This window comes from Mercenaria mercenaria, chromosome 10, assembly GCF_021730395.1.
Source record: "Mercenaria mercenaria strain notata chromosome 10, MADL_Memer_1, whole genome shotgun sequence".
Lineage (NCBI taxonomy): Eukaryota > Metazoa > Mollusca > Bivalvia > Venerida > Veneridae > Mercenaria > Mercenaria mercenaria.
The window spans coordinates 11769938-11786491 of NC_069370.1; the positions used below are offsets into that span (position 1 = coordinate 11769938).

The following is a 16554-nucleotide window of genomic DNA, read 5'->3' on the forward strand; positions in this document are numbered from 1 at the left end:
TATGTTTAGCAATAACTAAATTTCGTATACTTCTTCTCATTTTCAGTTATTGCAAATTTTGTTTTGATTTCTTTAACTGCAAATATCAGAATTTTCAGCAGTTTTCCAAAGCGCATTTAACGCATAGACACAACTGTCTGCGCTGTCCGAATTCTACATAACCCCTAAAATATCTTTAACCAGGTTTACCTGTTTGTATCCGGCTCTGCTTTATTTTCTGTTTTGATATTCTTGTTGAAATAAAGTAAGTGTGTTCCCACATCCTTCGAGAGGACAGTTTGAAGTTCTACTCCACAGTTTTTACAAGAATTCAAAAGGATTTTTGAACAAAATAATACGTTATGTGCAACTATAATTAAGTTAACCAAAGCTGACTGGACTTTTCCTCGGATTTCAATGTTTGTATTTTTGTTCTAACTTGTAGATTTACACCATTCTGCGGATAGAGGTAAGTGTCAAAAATCCTCAAAGATCTGGTATCCATATCAGCTAGTTGGATCATATTTGCATTGACTCCTGAAAACAATATTATGAATATCATTTTTTAGATTGTTTACACATGAAAAAGAAGTTATTTGGTTCTTGACATCGAATTAATTTTGAGAAGGAAATATATTGACCTATGTCCTCTCCTTAAAACTGAAAAATTTAAAGCCGTCATCTTATATAATTATGAAGGAACCTGGAATATCGAAAAAAAAAAACATCCTTGCCTCTTGACAACTCTTGCAATCGAAACATTATTTTTCCTCATTTCTTTTCTTACCACTGAATATATCAGTTTTAAGAAATAAGAAAATATAAAAGTATAAATTCCTACATTTGATCGATATTTTAAATGCACATAAATCATAAATTATGTATTTTGCTAATTATCAACGTACTGATGTGACTTCAACTGTGTACTAATGTGACATCAACCATAGTTGATACATACTATTTAAAGAAGTGAAATAACTATTGATGATTCAAATATAAATATTTTACAGGTGTCAGATGTTCTTCTAATAGAAAGAAATAGATAAGTACAGACTTATTTCTTGATCATTCTACCATGATAAATGATAGTGATTGGCCGACGGTCAGCGACAATCGGATAATCGTCGGCGTGGCATTATGATCGCGATCGCCGACTTCACTTTTCCCTGAGCGATTAATCACTTGGCAACCTAAACGGATAATTAAGGTGTTTCTGACCTCTTTCTTCCTGGTATTACGGTTCTTTTGGGCAATTAAGCCAAGGAAACTACTCTTCTGCGAAAAATGGCTTCCAACACATTTGTTGAAAATCTCTCGGAAAAACTCGAAGTCATCTATGATCACCTAGATTTTGATTGGTATTTGGCTTTTACAAAATTAAGCCGGGGAAACCATCATCCCAAACTCTGGACATTAGTATGATTGTATGCAAAGCATGTCGTAAGACTTACGCAAACAAAAGTATTTTTAATTTTGTGAGATTGAAAAATTTGCAGCAGTTAACTAAGAATTAATAAATCTTTGGGTTTTTTTTCTTTTGCTGAACTCCAGTACTCTACATACAGTAAAAATAGGCTATTCAATTTCTTTGTGGTTCATGTCTTAAGTAATGATATAAAAATATATTGCTAATGTTCATTATAACCAAGTTAAAGGTGGACTAATAGATATGCAACTAAAATAACCGATTATCCGATTATGTCCGTTTAATCGCATCGGCTGACTTGTCCTATTATGCCGGATAGTCAGTTGAAAAATCTAAACAAGTTGCTCATCAATATAAATTGGATAAGGCAAATATTATATATGTCTCAGTTAATCAAACATATTTCCAAAGGCGTATGTAGGATATTAGGAAGATGGCACCCACTTTTTGAAAAATAAAAAGATCGATGACAGTGTTAAAAGTCGACAGTTTTCATTACACTACACTTTAAACTATCGAACTGTGTCGTTTTTAATATTGGCATATTCTTAGCATTGATGTAAAATGAGTTCAAAGTACATAGAGTACAGTCATTTTGTGTTAAAATTGCTGAATTCGGCCATATCAGATTCAAAATTTATTAGCAACCCTTGCTTTGATCAACAATTTATAACGGCTATTTAATTTGTAAATTCCATTTAATATTTTCCTAACTAGAAATCACAGCTAGGGTTGCTAACAAACGAATTTTAACAAAAAAAAATGTAATACTTGTCTGGTCTTCTCACGTATACGAGTAGCCTCCCTTAAAGCTAGGTGTTCGTTGCCAGGCAATATTTAATGTGGCGCCAATGTCAACATGCGCATGTGAAAACGAAAATAAATTATTTATCGTGGAATATAATTGTTTACGTGGAATTTATAAGGTAAGTAGATTAAATGCCATTGTGTTGTGTTAAATAACCTAGAAGTGTATTCATTCGATTTTTTCAATGGAAATCGAGCAGAAATATTGACACACAAGTGTGATAACGTCAACGGTACAGTTATCTGTGACAATGACAGTGACACTCCAAAAACTTGCAGTAGTGAATAGAGATATTCAACATTTCTGTATTTTCAGATGATTCTTTTCAACACTTAATTAGTAAGTTTCACATCATTAGAGTTTTGGACATACCTAGTAGCCGGACGATGTTTATGTAGTCGACAACAATAAATAAAAATACAAATACATGGCATTTATATAGCGCAAAAATTATAAAATATTCTATTGCGCTTTACAATTACATAACACACATTTAACATATATACATACAAGATATGAACAGGATTCTAGAACTTATATTTAAAGATTTGGACATATATAAATACTATTTTACACCACTTCTGAATATTTTGTATTTTAACAAGACTACACTCATTGTTCATAAAACTGCCTAAATAAATGTGTTTTCAGTTTTGATCTAAAGCTGGCTTCAGACTGAATGTTTTTCAGATAGCTAGGCAGATCGTTCCACCATTTGGGACCAACGACTGCCATAGATCTGTCTGCTAGTTTTGTTCGCCGTCTAGGGATGTTAAAGTTAGTGTCACTTTGTGAGCGAAGTCTGTATCGTTGTCGAGTAGGTACAAATATTTCCCTCAGATATACTGGAGCTGTACCATTGATGACACGGAAGACTATTACTAAAACTTTGAACATGACTCTAGCCTTAACTGGAAGCCAGTGTAATTCTTTCAGAAGTTCGGTACTTGGTTTTTCATAGGAAGCATTCTTGACTACTCTAGCGGCATGATTTTGGACTCGCTGTAGTTTATTGATTTGGTAGGCTGGAATTTCTGTAAATAAACTGTTGCAGAAGTCAATGTGAGAATGAACCAATCCATGCACTAATGATTCAGTTGACTTCTGTGTGAGATGTTTCCGTATAGCCCTAAGGTTTCGTAACTGTACATGAGCTATCTGACACTTTTTCTGAATGTGATGGTCAAAGTTGAGTGTTTTGGTCATAGTTACACCTAGGTCTCTGCCGTGATCGACGCATTTTACGTCACACCCACCAACGTTTACACTTGTGATGTCCAATTTCGCTAACTGTTGTCTTGTTCCATACATAATAATTTCAGTTTTAGACTGATTCATTTTCAGTTTGAAGGTTGTCATCCATTTTATGATTTCATTTAGACAACTGTCGAGTTTTGAAGAACAGTTGTCTCATTTTGAGAATTTCCCGCTTGAATTTTTAACGCAATCTTGTGGTCGTCCGCGTATCCATAGAGATCAGCTGGATATTTCTGCACCACTCCGTTAAGAGCCGATATATACAGGGTAAAGATCACAGGTCCGGCACAAGAACCCTGCGGGACACCAAACCTTAGTGGCTCCGTGTCAGATGCTGGCTGTTCGACTAAAACTTTCATTGTTCTGTTCGTGAGATAAGATTCTATCCATTTCAAGGGAGTGCTATGTATACCAAAGTCATCTTGAAGGATTTGAATCAGTATCGGGATATCGATGGTATCGAACGCTGCACTCAAGTCGATCATGACCATGATTGTTATTTGATTTTCATCTATGGTTTCCAAAAGATCATTATACATTTTGACCATTGCTGTTTCAACCCCATGATAAGTTCTATAGGCACTTTGGTAAGCTGGGAGGAGATTGTTAGCTTCAATATGCTTGTTGATTTGATTTAGTGCAGCTTTTTCAAGAATTTTGGAGAGGAATGTTAAATTTGACACTGGGCGATAGTTTTGCAGTTCAAGCGGGAGACCTTTCTTCTTCAACAAAGGTTTTATCACAGCACTTTTCCATTCATCAGGGAACACACCAGATAGCAGTGATCGATTTACAATTTCTGTCACAACGGGAACAAGTTGTGAAAAATGCTCCTTTAATTTCCTTGTTGGTATCACATCAAGTTCACAAGTTGTAGATTTTGATGCATATACAAGTTTCAAAATATCGTTATCGGAAAGTGGTTTGAACGCAGTAAATGTATTCATAATCACAGGTGGATTTGAGTAGGAAGAATTACCATTGGGTATTTCAGTTGATATGTTGTCAAGATCATTTCTCAACTTGATTATTTTATCAGCAAAGTATCGTAGAAAGTCATTTGCCAAAGATACTGCACTTGTGTGTAATGGGAGCGGATTGTCTTTCGACCTTCCCAGTAAATCGGATGTTACGGCATACAGCTTTTTTATGTTTCCTTCTGCTTCTCCAATCTTGTTCTGGTAATACTCATCCTAGGCCCTAGAAAGCTCAGCGCTATATACATTTCTAACACCACTATACACTTTCTTTGAAAGGTCAGATTTGTCATTCATAAAGATTTTTTCTATTGATCGTTTGTATTGTTTCAGCTGTTTTAGGTATCCAGAGTACCAAGGAACTGTCGGGGTCTACAGAGAATAGTTCTTTCCTTTAGAGGGGCATGTTTCTGAACAATGTCGGACATTTAATAATGACATTAGTTCATAAATTAAATGGACTTTGAAGAGGAGGAACCGTGATTTGGTCATAACTCTTCACTTTGATAAGACTGCAAAAGAAAAAGTCTACTGACACAGTGTTTACATTTTGCATTATTTTTCTGAATTGTTTACAACAATAGATTCAACCTGATGAAAGGTGTGTACTCACTGAATACATGTTTATATAAATATTTCATATTTACTGAAAATGATGAAGCAGAAATTTGACAAATACAAGCAAGGAAATATTGTTCATTGAGTATCAAATTATGGAATTTTTTTCTAATGTCCTTCACAAATGAGCCAAATCCTTCCGATATAAAAGAATGTTTCTGTCTACTTCACTATTGAAATTGTAAGGACTAATAATATAGTTTTTTTATTATCATTATTATTGTGATGTCTTGCACTAATTAGTGTTTATTTCATATTGTATTTAAGGTCATGGTATAAATTGAGATGACTATTTCTTTAACTTCAACTGGTCGGTGGTCAATAAGGTATGTCTTCATGACAATTGTAAAATTTTCCTTACACACTTTTTCTTATCATATAGGCTTTCCAAGTTAATCTCCACAGTTCTTAACATCTATCTACTTTGTTTCTACTGAAGGCATAAACACTTTAAAATAACTATTCTGTATTCAGTATATCCAGGGTTGCAGTGTATTTCAAGATCCTTTCGAAATTTCTGTGACCTATATTTTCCAGAATAAAAGGAAGTGTTTCTCATATTTATGCAAGAGTAACGTCAGATTAACTATAAGACCAAAATATTTTTGTAAGACTTAATATGTTCTCATGACACATTCTGTGAAAGAGCAGCCGCTGTGGAATGCTAGTCATATACATGTACCTGCCAAAACATTACCTTTTAATTCAAGAAAATTGATTTGAAATTCATTTTGTGGCTTTATATCTATAAACCTGAGGCCATATTCATAAAAGATTAAATATTTTCTTGTATTTTCATCTTAAATCTATATTTTCATCTAAGATTAAATGTAAAATTTTATTCAATGAATATTAAAAAATGTTCAGTCATATTTTGCAAATATGTTAATAATATTGCAATGGATTTGTCTATGTAGTGTGATGAATGCTGCTTATATGAAGGAATTGTTTTCATTCTAAGCATTGTAAGTGTTAGAGACTTGAAGTTGAAATATTTTCTAATTCAGAATATGAGAAACATTATGGATGTGACCTCTGTATTTAAATTAATTAATGAATCACACAATTATGCATATTGGTTATGCCATAAATTATTCTTTCACTTTTTCATTTCAGAGAGTATTAATGTGCGTCTTGAAACATTGAATGCCCCGAAACAACTAGTATGATAAGAAGGTAATTTAGAACTCTTTTCCTTGCCTTTCACAAAAATAATAGGTAAGGTAGATTTCTCGGAAGCACAGAGCACCTAAAATACAGCCTCAGAGTCACGCATTAGCAAAGTAAGCCCACAACAAAAAGAAGCTGTAATGGAAAATTATTACAGACTGGTTGCTTCAAACATCTAACAAGTACATATCACTTTATGTGAAATCTAGATAGAGGGTGAGGAAGTGGTAAAATGGTGGGGTGGAGAAGGAATTTAAAGAGGAAAGAAGAACAAGGGTGAAAATACAAAGCGAATGCTATGTTCCTTAATAACAGTCACACTACAACGTTAGTACACTCGTGAACCACAAACACACACACAACCATACCCAACTAAATAACATAAAAACAGTAGGGCACCGTCTTAACTCACAATCATATTAACGCACCCATATAAGCAGGAAAAAAAAACAACTGTGTACCTCCTTAGTATTCCGTCAGCCTAAATAAATAGGAGCCACGAAAACTAAAGAGGAGGAAAAACTCATACAACAAACAAGAAAACTTACACAACAGACAATACAAGACAGACAGTAAACCAGTTGAAAATAGGGGTACCGCCTTGGGACGGTCAGTAACCTATATAAAGGAAACTGTGGGTTTTAACGCGTTTAGGGCATGCCAACATCGCATCTTATTTTAAACAAGTTAGACAACACAATGTATATAAAATCCCCGCTGAGGAAGGCTCTAATATTACCGCAAAAATATCAAATTAATAAAGTAAAACATAACATTAAGGTATAATTACACCAATGTACTCAACAACTTCAACAAAGTCACAGCACCAAGAGCCTAACTTTTAAGGGCACGACTAAGAAAACTGCAACACAAAAATCAACTCCCTCCGTCCATTGTATGTAGGACTTAGGAGCTAAGCATCATGGACTCTTACACTTTTTTAGTCATCACACCATCAATTAAGAAAGCGTAGCGATTAACTGTAGAGGGGTCAATCACTAAACATGCACTGTGCTTCACGATTTCCGCATCGTATCCTCTTTTGATAAACGTTTTAGCCATTTTACAAATATTTGATTAAAATATGGACTATGTTTGATTTTCCGAATTTTATAAACTACATCTCAATAATATTCCGGGTGTGTGAGTCCAAGTTTTAAAAATGTTTATAGGTTCGAATTGTATTTTTTCTAACAGTTCCGACGATCTGAAGTAAAATTTACTGAAAGCTTTTCGTAGCTTATAATAACGGTAACCTGTTGTAACAATTTCTTGGTGATATGAAGATTTCTGTCATTAAAATCTTCTATCTTTGAGCAAGCTCATGCAAAACGAATAAGTTCATGGAACAGTAGAATACACATAACGTTGTATAGTATTTCTTACCTGTATCTGAGGCCATAATAAATCAATAATTTCTAGATTATTTTTTCTTCACAAGGGGAAGGGACATTTTTTTCAGATCAGATATTTTATTTTTGCTTTAATGAAGAGTTAAAGAGAAAAACATGACATGTAATAGTTATTTTTGTCAAATGGATTTGATTATAAGCAATAATAACTGAAAAAAAAAATTACATTATTTATAGAAATATTTCATAGATGATCTTAGGAACTAAAAAAATGTAGGGGGGCATGAAATAGTGGGAATGGATGATAATCTAACGATGAATTATATAAATCAATATATATTTACTGACAATAAATATTGATAACGTGACATGGACCCTAAAAACAAAGAAAAATATGAAACAGGGAGTGCCAAGCACCAAAAGCGCAGCCTCCTCAAAAGACTTAAATATTCTATCATCAAAAGCTGAATGATACAGTCCGTGGTTATCAGGCTTTAAATCATAATAGATGAGTAATTTGGGCCAGAAGATCAAGATAAAGGTCACAGTGACAATTAGACAGACAGTAATTCAGGTTATATAAGCTTGAGAACACTTTGATATATTATGGTCATTTAGCATGATAGCACGAGTGCCTATGTTCAGTAAATGACCACTATAGTGTTTTGGCACATAGGTCAACGTTCAAATTAAAACCATACTGAAAATATATGTGAGAAAAATGCCCAGTCACCACTGACAGACCATCATGGGAGACTCATAACTTTTTTTCTTCTGTTGCCATTGCTATGAGACCAGTTCTTAAATTGGCCCTCTTCGAAATTGTGCAAATTCTACTTATTTTTCTCCAGTAATAGTACTTCAACTTTTGACACCTACATTTTCACTGTTGCCATGGCAATGACATATATTTATACCTTTTTCGCATGCAAAACGAAGTGAATGAATGAAACCATATTATCACCGCTCAAATTTTATCTTTATAATTAAGTTGTGACAAAAAATGATGAACACTTACTTATCCTAAGGAAGCATTATCAAATTGATTACCTAAATGACCTGTTACCATGGCAACTGAAAGCCTTTTTTCTGCTTTCTTTACAGGAGCATTATGAATTGTCAATTATAGCAGTGATCAGCACTTAAATGTCCAAAAATCAAAATACTGAAGCCATAATATGCAACAAAGTAAAAAAAAATGCTAAATTCTAGCCGTGTTGCCATGACAACCAACAGTAAAAGTACATCTTTTATATTCACAAATATACCAGGCCAAGGACTCTTCCTCTGTACTTGATTTAAAATCGTACTTAGAAAAGTTAACAAAAATAAAACAATAAAATATTGTTTTTAAGAAATTTTTAGTTTTAGGAATCAAAAGAGTTATTTTCCCTAGTTAGGACCGTTTCTGTGACAATTCTTTTATCGGGCTGTGCATGTTTGAATAGCCTGATGTGTTTACATTGATATTGGGTATTAAACATTTGTAACGGTATTTATTAATTTTTTTGTTTGTCCAATTTATTTAAGTATACCCCATGATACGCTTATGCTTTCTTTCACACCAGCACATAATGCAAACATCATAAACAATTGTCCTTGCAGATTTTAATGTTTATTTTTGGAAAATACATGCATTTGGGTTAAAGAAGGCATATACTTTATTATCATTTTGGTGGGGGCCAAAATCGGCCAAAATCCTGCGTACCCCTTTGACATTTAGTAATAGGAAGTAATGATCTAGATAAAATTTAATTTCTTTTAAAGTGTCTCTAAAAAAAATTGCCATTAATCAATCAGATATAAATATTAGATATTATAATTAAAGATTAAATAGTTTTAAGAATATATAAAAATTTCATGTATCTGCAATAGATACACAGCGAAAAACCAATAATGTTCATGTACCGAAAAAGCACCACACATCCAAGATGCGAAAATTTCCAATGATCTTATACCATCTGTTTTTCATATATTGTATATATGTTTCAATTGAAGAAGCTTATTAAAGCTTATTAAAGCAAGATATGTTTCGACAAGACTGAGCTAGTTTTTTCAATTAATATTATCAGTTGATACATACCGAATTCAGTTGTCTATAAACAGAATATGATTACTGAATTTCCATGAAGCTGATCTCTTTCTGGTCTTTGACTAGCGGTTGATGACTTCTGTTTCAGTTTCACGCACTTCGCTGTCACAAAAAAATCCGGTTTCATACAAAACGCCTCTTCATGTGTTATGAATATGTCATTCCCTCTTATGCTTTACTTTATTATCATTTTGTATTGATACCTCATTTTTTCAATATAAACTTGGCCTAGTTTTGAGACATCATGTCAATAAGTTATTTATCATTTTTTCATGAAATTCTTAAATTTCCTTTGCATTTAAATTGCTCTTAAATATTATGAAATTCTGACCTGATTGTAATTTTAGGACAATAAATCTGATGATATGTGGATTTAGTGGATTTTCATGCAAAATATTTTGAATGGCACTGAGCAAATTTAACACTATGTGTACATAATCAGAAATTTAATTTACCAAAATTTCACACAATCTAAAATTTAATGAAATTTCTGGACAACAAATCCGACAATTTATATGAATTCAGTGGAACATCATGCAAGTAAACTTTGAACATCGATCAACTTTAACAAACTGTTTGTATAAAAAGAAATTTCATTAACCAAAATTTCATGTAAATCCGAAATTAATGAACTGAGAGGAAATAAACGTGATGATTTAAATGAATTGAGAGTCTTCCCACAAGTAAATGTGAAGGTCTATCTATCTATCAACCGTTTATTTTATTATTTATTTAGACATTCTTTTCAAGTGTCTGTTTCCTGAATAAATTTGATATACAGTTATTTGTTCAAAGAACGACATAGATAAAGTTTTCAGTAGATTAATTAGTCAATTAGTTAGTCCCCAAATCTATCTATTCATAATACATTCAATCAGATAATCTACTGATCTGTACTTAGAATATTTAGGTCAATCGTGTAACTTTTCATTTCGTATCATTTATAGATTTCATTTATTTTTCAGTTGAACAGCTCAGTCAGTCAGTCAGTCAATCAGTCAATCATCTATTTATAGCCATTGAATTTTATTTTCAAAAATATAAATGTAATTAGTCAATCAATCAATCCGTCTTATAATACATGTACTTTAAAATCAGTCCGTCATTTTTTATATTTCGTAGGAGTGAGTGTTTATCCGACCAGAGTAGATGGTTCAGTATGCCTCATAAGGGCTCCGTGCCCAGTTTGAGGTTACCCCATGGGTTTATTTCAACCAGTTTAAGTTGAATAGAATTCGTACCATGCCTGACATGTGCGATTTGTACAAATATCAATTTTAACAAATTTAATTTAAAATAAAGTTGAGATACAAGGTTTACTGTAAATTGGTGTCTTCTCTTATAATGTGTTCTTGCTGGCAAAACCCGTGAAATTGATACACGGCTGTCTGTAGAACAAAGCTCAAATTATGAGCCTGTCAAAAAAATCGTGCTCATTAGGATTACATGCAAAGGGTTCCAATTTGTTGAAATGATATTGATCTTGCCCTTATTTAATTTGCCAGAATTAAAGAGCAGTTATTTGAAACGTAGTGTACATCAAAGAAGATAGGTACTAGTTATGATAAGCTGAGACAGGCAGCTAATGTTAACGGAAGAATCTAAAAGGTGTATTTTCATCGCGGTTAAAACTTTCTCTGATGAACAACATGTTGAATATTTAGACTGATGATTATACTTCAATCCATACAGTTTCCTTCAACAAACCAAATGCTTTCAACTAAAAAACCCTCTTTTTCGCAAAACTCTTCTAGGTTTGCATCTGGAAATAAGTTTCATACAGGAAGTTCTCAAATATCAAAATCTACAAATAATAAACCTACCGCAAAATCATTGTCTTTACTTACTTGTAGCTATTGTAATAAAGACTGACACATTTTCTCTGAAAGTTTCAATCTTAATATGTAGCAAGAAAGGTATGAGGCAAGGCCTTCAGGCGTTACCTGCCTGAAATCTAAACCGTCTTGTACTGATATAATACTATTTCAGTGGTCAAGGACACAAATTCTTGTTCTACCATAGGGGTTTGTGAGCAATTTATATCTAATGGTTCTGCTTTACTTATTGGTGATTCTGGCCAGTCCTCACCTATTAAAATCTTAAGAGATTACGGAGTTTCTCATAATTTAATTCGTGCCTTTTTCTGGGAAAACTATGAGAGTGTGGCTTTGTTTCTGTACACCCATAATCTTCATTCAACCTAAGATTTGATTACTGGCCCTATGACCGCCGTTCGTGTTAAACCTGAATTACCATTTAAAGGTATCCATTGTTTGGAAAAAAGAACTGATCGAGTTGAGCAGGAAGTTCCTGACCTTTAACCTTCTTGTGCAGATACACATTCTTTGGCTCAGAAAGCCTTTGAGAGTGATATTGTGCAGACATTAATTTGTCTCATACTATTATCAATGAAACATGAAAGTTATAATTCACTGTCAAGGTCACTGCTTATTCAGCGACAAAACAATGATCCTGATATTTCATTATTGTTTCAAAAGGGTGTTAGAGAAGAAGAAGCTTCTTAGGTCCCAGTCTGCTATTTCATTAAACGTGGGAATTTAATGAGAAAATGACGGCCACCACATGCCCCTGCTGATGAACAGTATATTAAAATTGATTTCCAATGTCAGGTCACTGTGGTGTAAATAAAACATACGAAAGAATCTTCAATCATATTTATTGGACAAATTTAAATCTTATGTGTTCTATTTTTAGGTCCTGTCATACGTCTCAAATGGTAGGCTTACCTAATCAGGAAGTACGCAAGGCACACTTTTAGCCAATATCCTCATTTGACGAACCGTTCGGTAGAATTATAGTGGACTGGGTTGGTCTCTTGCATAAAACTAAATCAGGGAACCAGAAACTGTTGACAATCATCTATGCTTGACTCTATCCCTGTAAGAAAAACTAAAGTTTCCTTGGGAGATGTTATTTATATGTCATTTTCCCTTGGGCCCTATTGATAACTTATTGTTTACTGACCTGCTTTTGATGTATCATTATTAAGTTGTTTATATTCTGTGGTATTGTAAAGACTGGATTCTTCTTGTTTTTCAGAATTTATTCCTTATTCTTGTAGATCCTTGATTGAAAACTCTCGAACTTTACATTAGTATTTAAATAAGAAGCTGTCTAACGACAGGACAGAACCTAAAGTAATAACTTAATGAGAAACTTTCCTGTATTTCTTAATAGCAAAATATTGCAAGTTTAGATATCTATTACTTGAAGGATCTACATTAATAGTGTGGATTTAAGTAAAATATCTTTGAAGGGAGGATACTATATTCTTTGGACATACTAAATTCTCTTTGGAATTTTGAACATTTTGTTTGAAGTTAAACTTGACCCGGAGAAGACTTGGCCTATTTGTGCATATAAAATTGGATTTTGAGGCTATTTGACATTTTTTAAAGTATTTTAATTGTTACTTTCATTAATAAAATTTTGTTATTGTTAATTGTTGCTGGTTTGTTTTTCAGTAACTTTGGTTTGACGTAACAGTACTGTTTAGATTACTGTTACTTTTGCTTTGACGTTACAGTACTGTTTGGATTTAAATTTGACCAGGCAGGAAATTGACTTTAATTGCATTTTAGAATTGGATTTTACAGCTAGTTATTATTTTCAAGGTATTTGAATTCTTAATTTTATAAATATGCTTGTTATTTGTTGCTACTTTATTTTTCCTATTACCTTTTATATTTTGATAAACAAGAAAGTTTTACCCTTAGACGTAACACTTGAAACACCTACTTATCCTTCTATCATCTTTAAACACCCAGACTGTGTCGTTTGATATCATTATATGCCTGGGGAGAAGCCTAAGCCGACCGTTTTTTATCAAAGTTACCGAATCGGACAACAATTACTGTTCTCGTCATCAACTTGTGTGTCATTCACCTATGTTGTGAGGAATTATAATGCAAATGCAAATACAATTGTCTGTCTGCCTGGAAAAAGGACTAAGTTGCTGAAAAATCGATGTGAAATCAATCAGACCGACTATCTGACAAAAAACACTGACTGAATTAATTATGATACAAATAAAAAAGTTTTGACTCGATTCGCCATAGATGACAACCTTTCTTGATAAGATATTAAAACACAATAAATGGAAAACGTATTTGCATGTGATTAACGTATAAAAAAGAGAAGCTAGATTTAAATGACAGACACTTTTTCGTTATGGTTTTATTATCTTTAGGCTGACGGCCTGCAGCTAATTTCAATGTAGATACTTTTTGTAGAACCTACATGCGTGTGCACTTTTTATTGCATTTATGAACTCCGAACAAGGAGAACCCTGTGAATACAAACCAATAGAGCACTATACATTTAAATTAAACACCTTTGAATAATGATCACCTACCAACAAAGCAATTTTCAACTTCTTCCGGACAGTGGTCTTTGATCACAAATTCGACGGTATTTGTAAAATGAAGCAAAACAAAGCGAAAAGGAATGTTAGTGTTGTCGATTGTTAAGCCAGGAACCGGTGCTGCCGTTTATGTAAGACGATATATACGGAGTAAGAGTATGGACAACTTGAGTAATTATAGTATGTTAATTAAAATAAACATGTACATACCTGAGAGCAGTTTTAATAAGAACGGATCCGTTGACGTCTTTTAGCTCCACATTTAAATCTAATGATAAATTTAGTTTGAAAATTGGGAAATCTTATACACTTACCGCCAACATTTTGAATATAAATTTATAAAATATAAAAAAAAATGTATCACCGTAAAATGTTTTTTTCTTTGAGCTATTTTATCTGACGGACTAGGCAAAATTTTTTTGTCATCAAAATAATTTTGCGGCGTTTCAATTTGCTGAAGTTCAAAAATAGATACTATGATAAAAGAGAATTATGTAGAATAAATGAACGTTTAAACGGCACAACCGGATGAAAATTATCAAATACCGAGCGTTAACGTTAAAAAGGTGCAAATTTAAATTTGAAGCAGGAGGCGCTCCGACGTCAAAACTTTATCAGATATTCATAGAAAACATGCGCTACTTCAAAGGGTATGCATTTCTGTTTGTGTACACCTAAAATCATCACGATCTGAGATGATGGCGACATTTAAGAGGAAAGTAGTGAGTCTCATTCAAAAATTGTTCAACACGGTACCTACATCTTTCCGATCCGTCCTAAAGATCTTCTTGTTTTCTTTTGTCTATAGCTAATATGTATACTTTGTACATATTTTTCACCTGTGGCACATTGGTGTTTTCACGTGATTCTTTTCCGATATGCAATTGACTTACCGCATTCATGGAACGCCGTTTTGCAATTTAGTTGGCATAAATAATTTTCAGGCAACAATTTATAAATAAAAGTAAAAAAAAAACATGTTTGGATACTGTTTTATATTTTGTTTAGGAACAGCAATAAACTGTTGTTTTTATCATGAAAATTGATTTCATTTTCGATCCGGAAAACATTCGTAAGTTTATAAATATGAAATACCTACAGCAACCGGAAAAGTTAAATCACCCATCCCTACGCTATTGACGTCTTTTAAGGCTGAGTGGTCACACACACATACATACATGATAATTTCTGGTTGGTATAATTTCTGGTCGCTGGAAATAGTGTGACTTGTTTTAAAGTGTGATTGCTTTGCTGTTTGAATATGCCGCGGTCTTAGAACATGGCTTTATTTGTTGAATATTTCTTTGTGTATTCTTACACGTAAGTTAAGTCAAAGTATTGTGTTTTCTCTACAAATTGTAGATATCAAAAAAAATTATTTTGGCTTTTTGATGTCTGAAGTCTTTTTTTTCTACAACCGCATCAAACAAATATGTTCAGTCTTTCAAATAAAAAAAAATACGTTTTCACAGTGGCAATTTATGATGTGTGTATGCCGGAAACACATTCCATTTTTTACAATCATTAACTTTTTTCTACTTCATAAAAATAAAAGCACATACTGACGATATTTTTTTCTGGTATGTTGTTCAAAATGTTACAATTATTAACTCAGTGAAAACGTTATATCCATTTTAACAAAACTAGCATCATCATTACATATTGTACTTACAATTGAATGGAAAATATGCATTACACTTATGGAGCATAGAGCTAAACAATGTCATATTGAAAACAATGTACCACCTTTTTGTGTGCTAGTATTAAAATCACTTTGATTGAGTCTGTCAACGGACATTAATGGAAATTGAGCTACCGTTCAGGCCCCAAGCCTTGAGTCAAGCAGAACCTAATTTTACAAATGTTACAGGTACGGGAATAAAATTAAGAGACGCCCGCAGAAATATTCAAACGGCGATATACAAGTAACATTCAAAGATGCTAAGAGTGCTGTTCCAAGAAAAAATCGTATGGTCCCGAGCTAAGATAATAGGTTTGCCCTTAACAAGAAAACAGATATTAACAAACTGCAATTTTGAGCGGGGATCTGAAGTTACAAATATCTAGAAATGACAGTGACATATAACCAGAAAACAATTAAAAGTACAAACCTTGTGTTTTCCATATTAAAGGAAACATATCCATCAGTATCAGAAAGAGAACTACTATCGCTGTGCACACTGCTAGAAACAGCTGTTTTCGAAATGTGCCACTTTTAATAAACGAGGTATCCAGACCAAGTTTAGAATGAGTTTCGGTACATACTTGCATTCTTATTCTGTCATTCTTAAACAGAAAAATAAACTAAGAAATTAAATAAAGTACATATTCATAAGTCGATGTTTTGTAACTTTAATGAACTGAATCTAAAGGGAAGAAAAATATAAATGGATCCGCTCAGTTTACGAAGCATAATATGTGCCCGCAAAGATTGTATTGGAAACATGCAACCGGCGAAATGCTTCGAAAACCAATATCAATGCTAGCATTT

General features: G+C 33.0%; 1 protein-coding gene across 5 annotated transcripts in view; it reads right to left on the reverse strand.

Moving 5' to 3' along the window:
- The window catches only part of LOC123559827 (glycoprotein-N-acetylgalactosamine 3-beta-galactosyltransferase 1-like), an 82091-nt gene extending 65609 nt beyond the window's left edge, over window positions 1-16482 (reverse strand). For all 5 annotated transcript variants that reach the window (XM_053552271.1, XM_053552270.1, XM_045351949.2 and 2 more), the window contains exon 1: window positions 16175-16482. In XM_053552271.1, the coding sequence (XP_053408246.1) occupies window positions 16175-16334 (160 nt within the window). In that variant the 5' untranslated portion in view covers window positions 16335-16482. The remainder of the gene's footprint in view (window positions 1-16174) is intronic.
- Window positions 16483-16554: the final 72 nt, after the last annotated feature.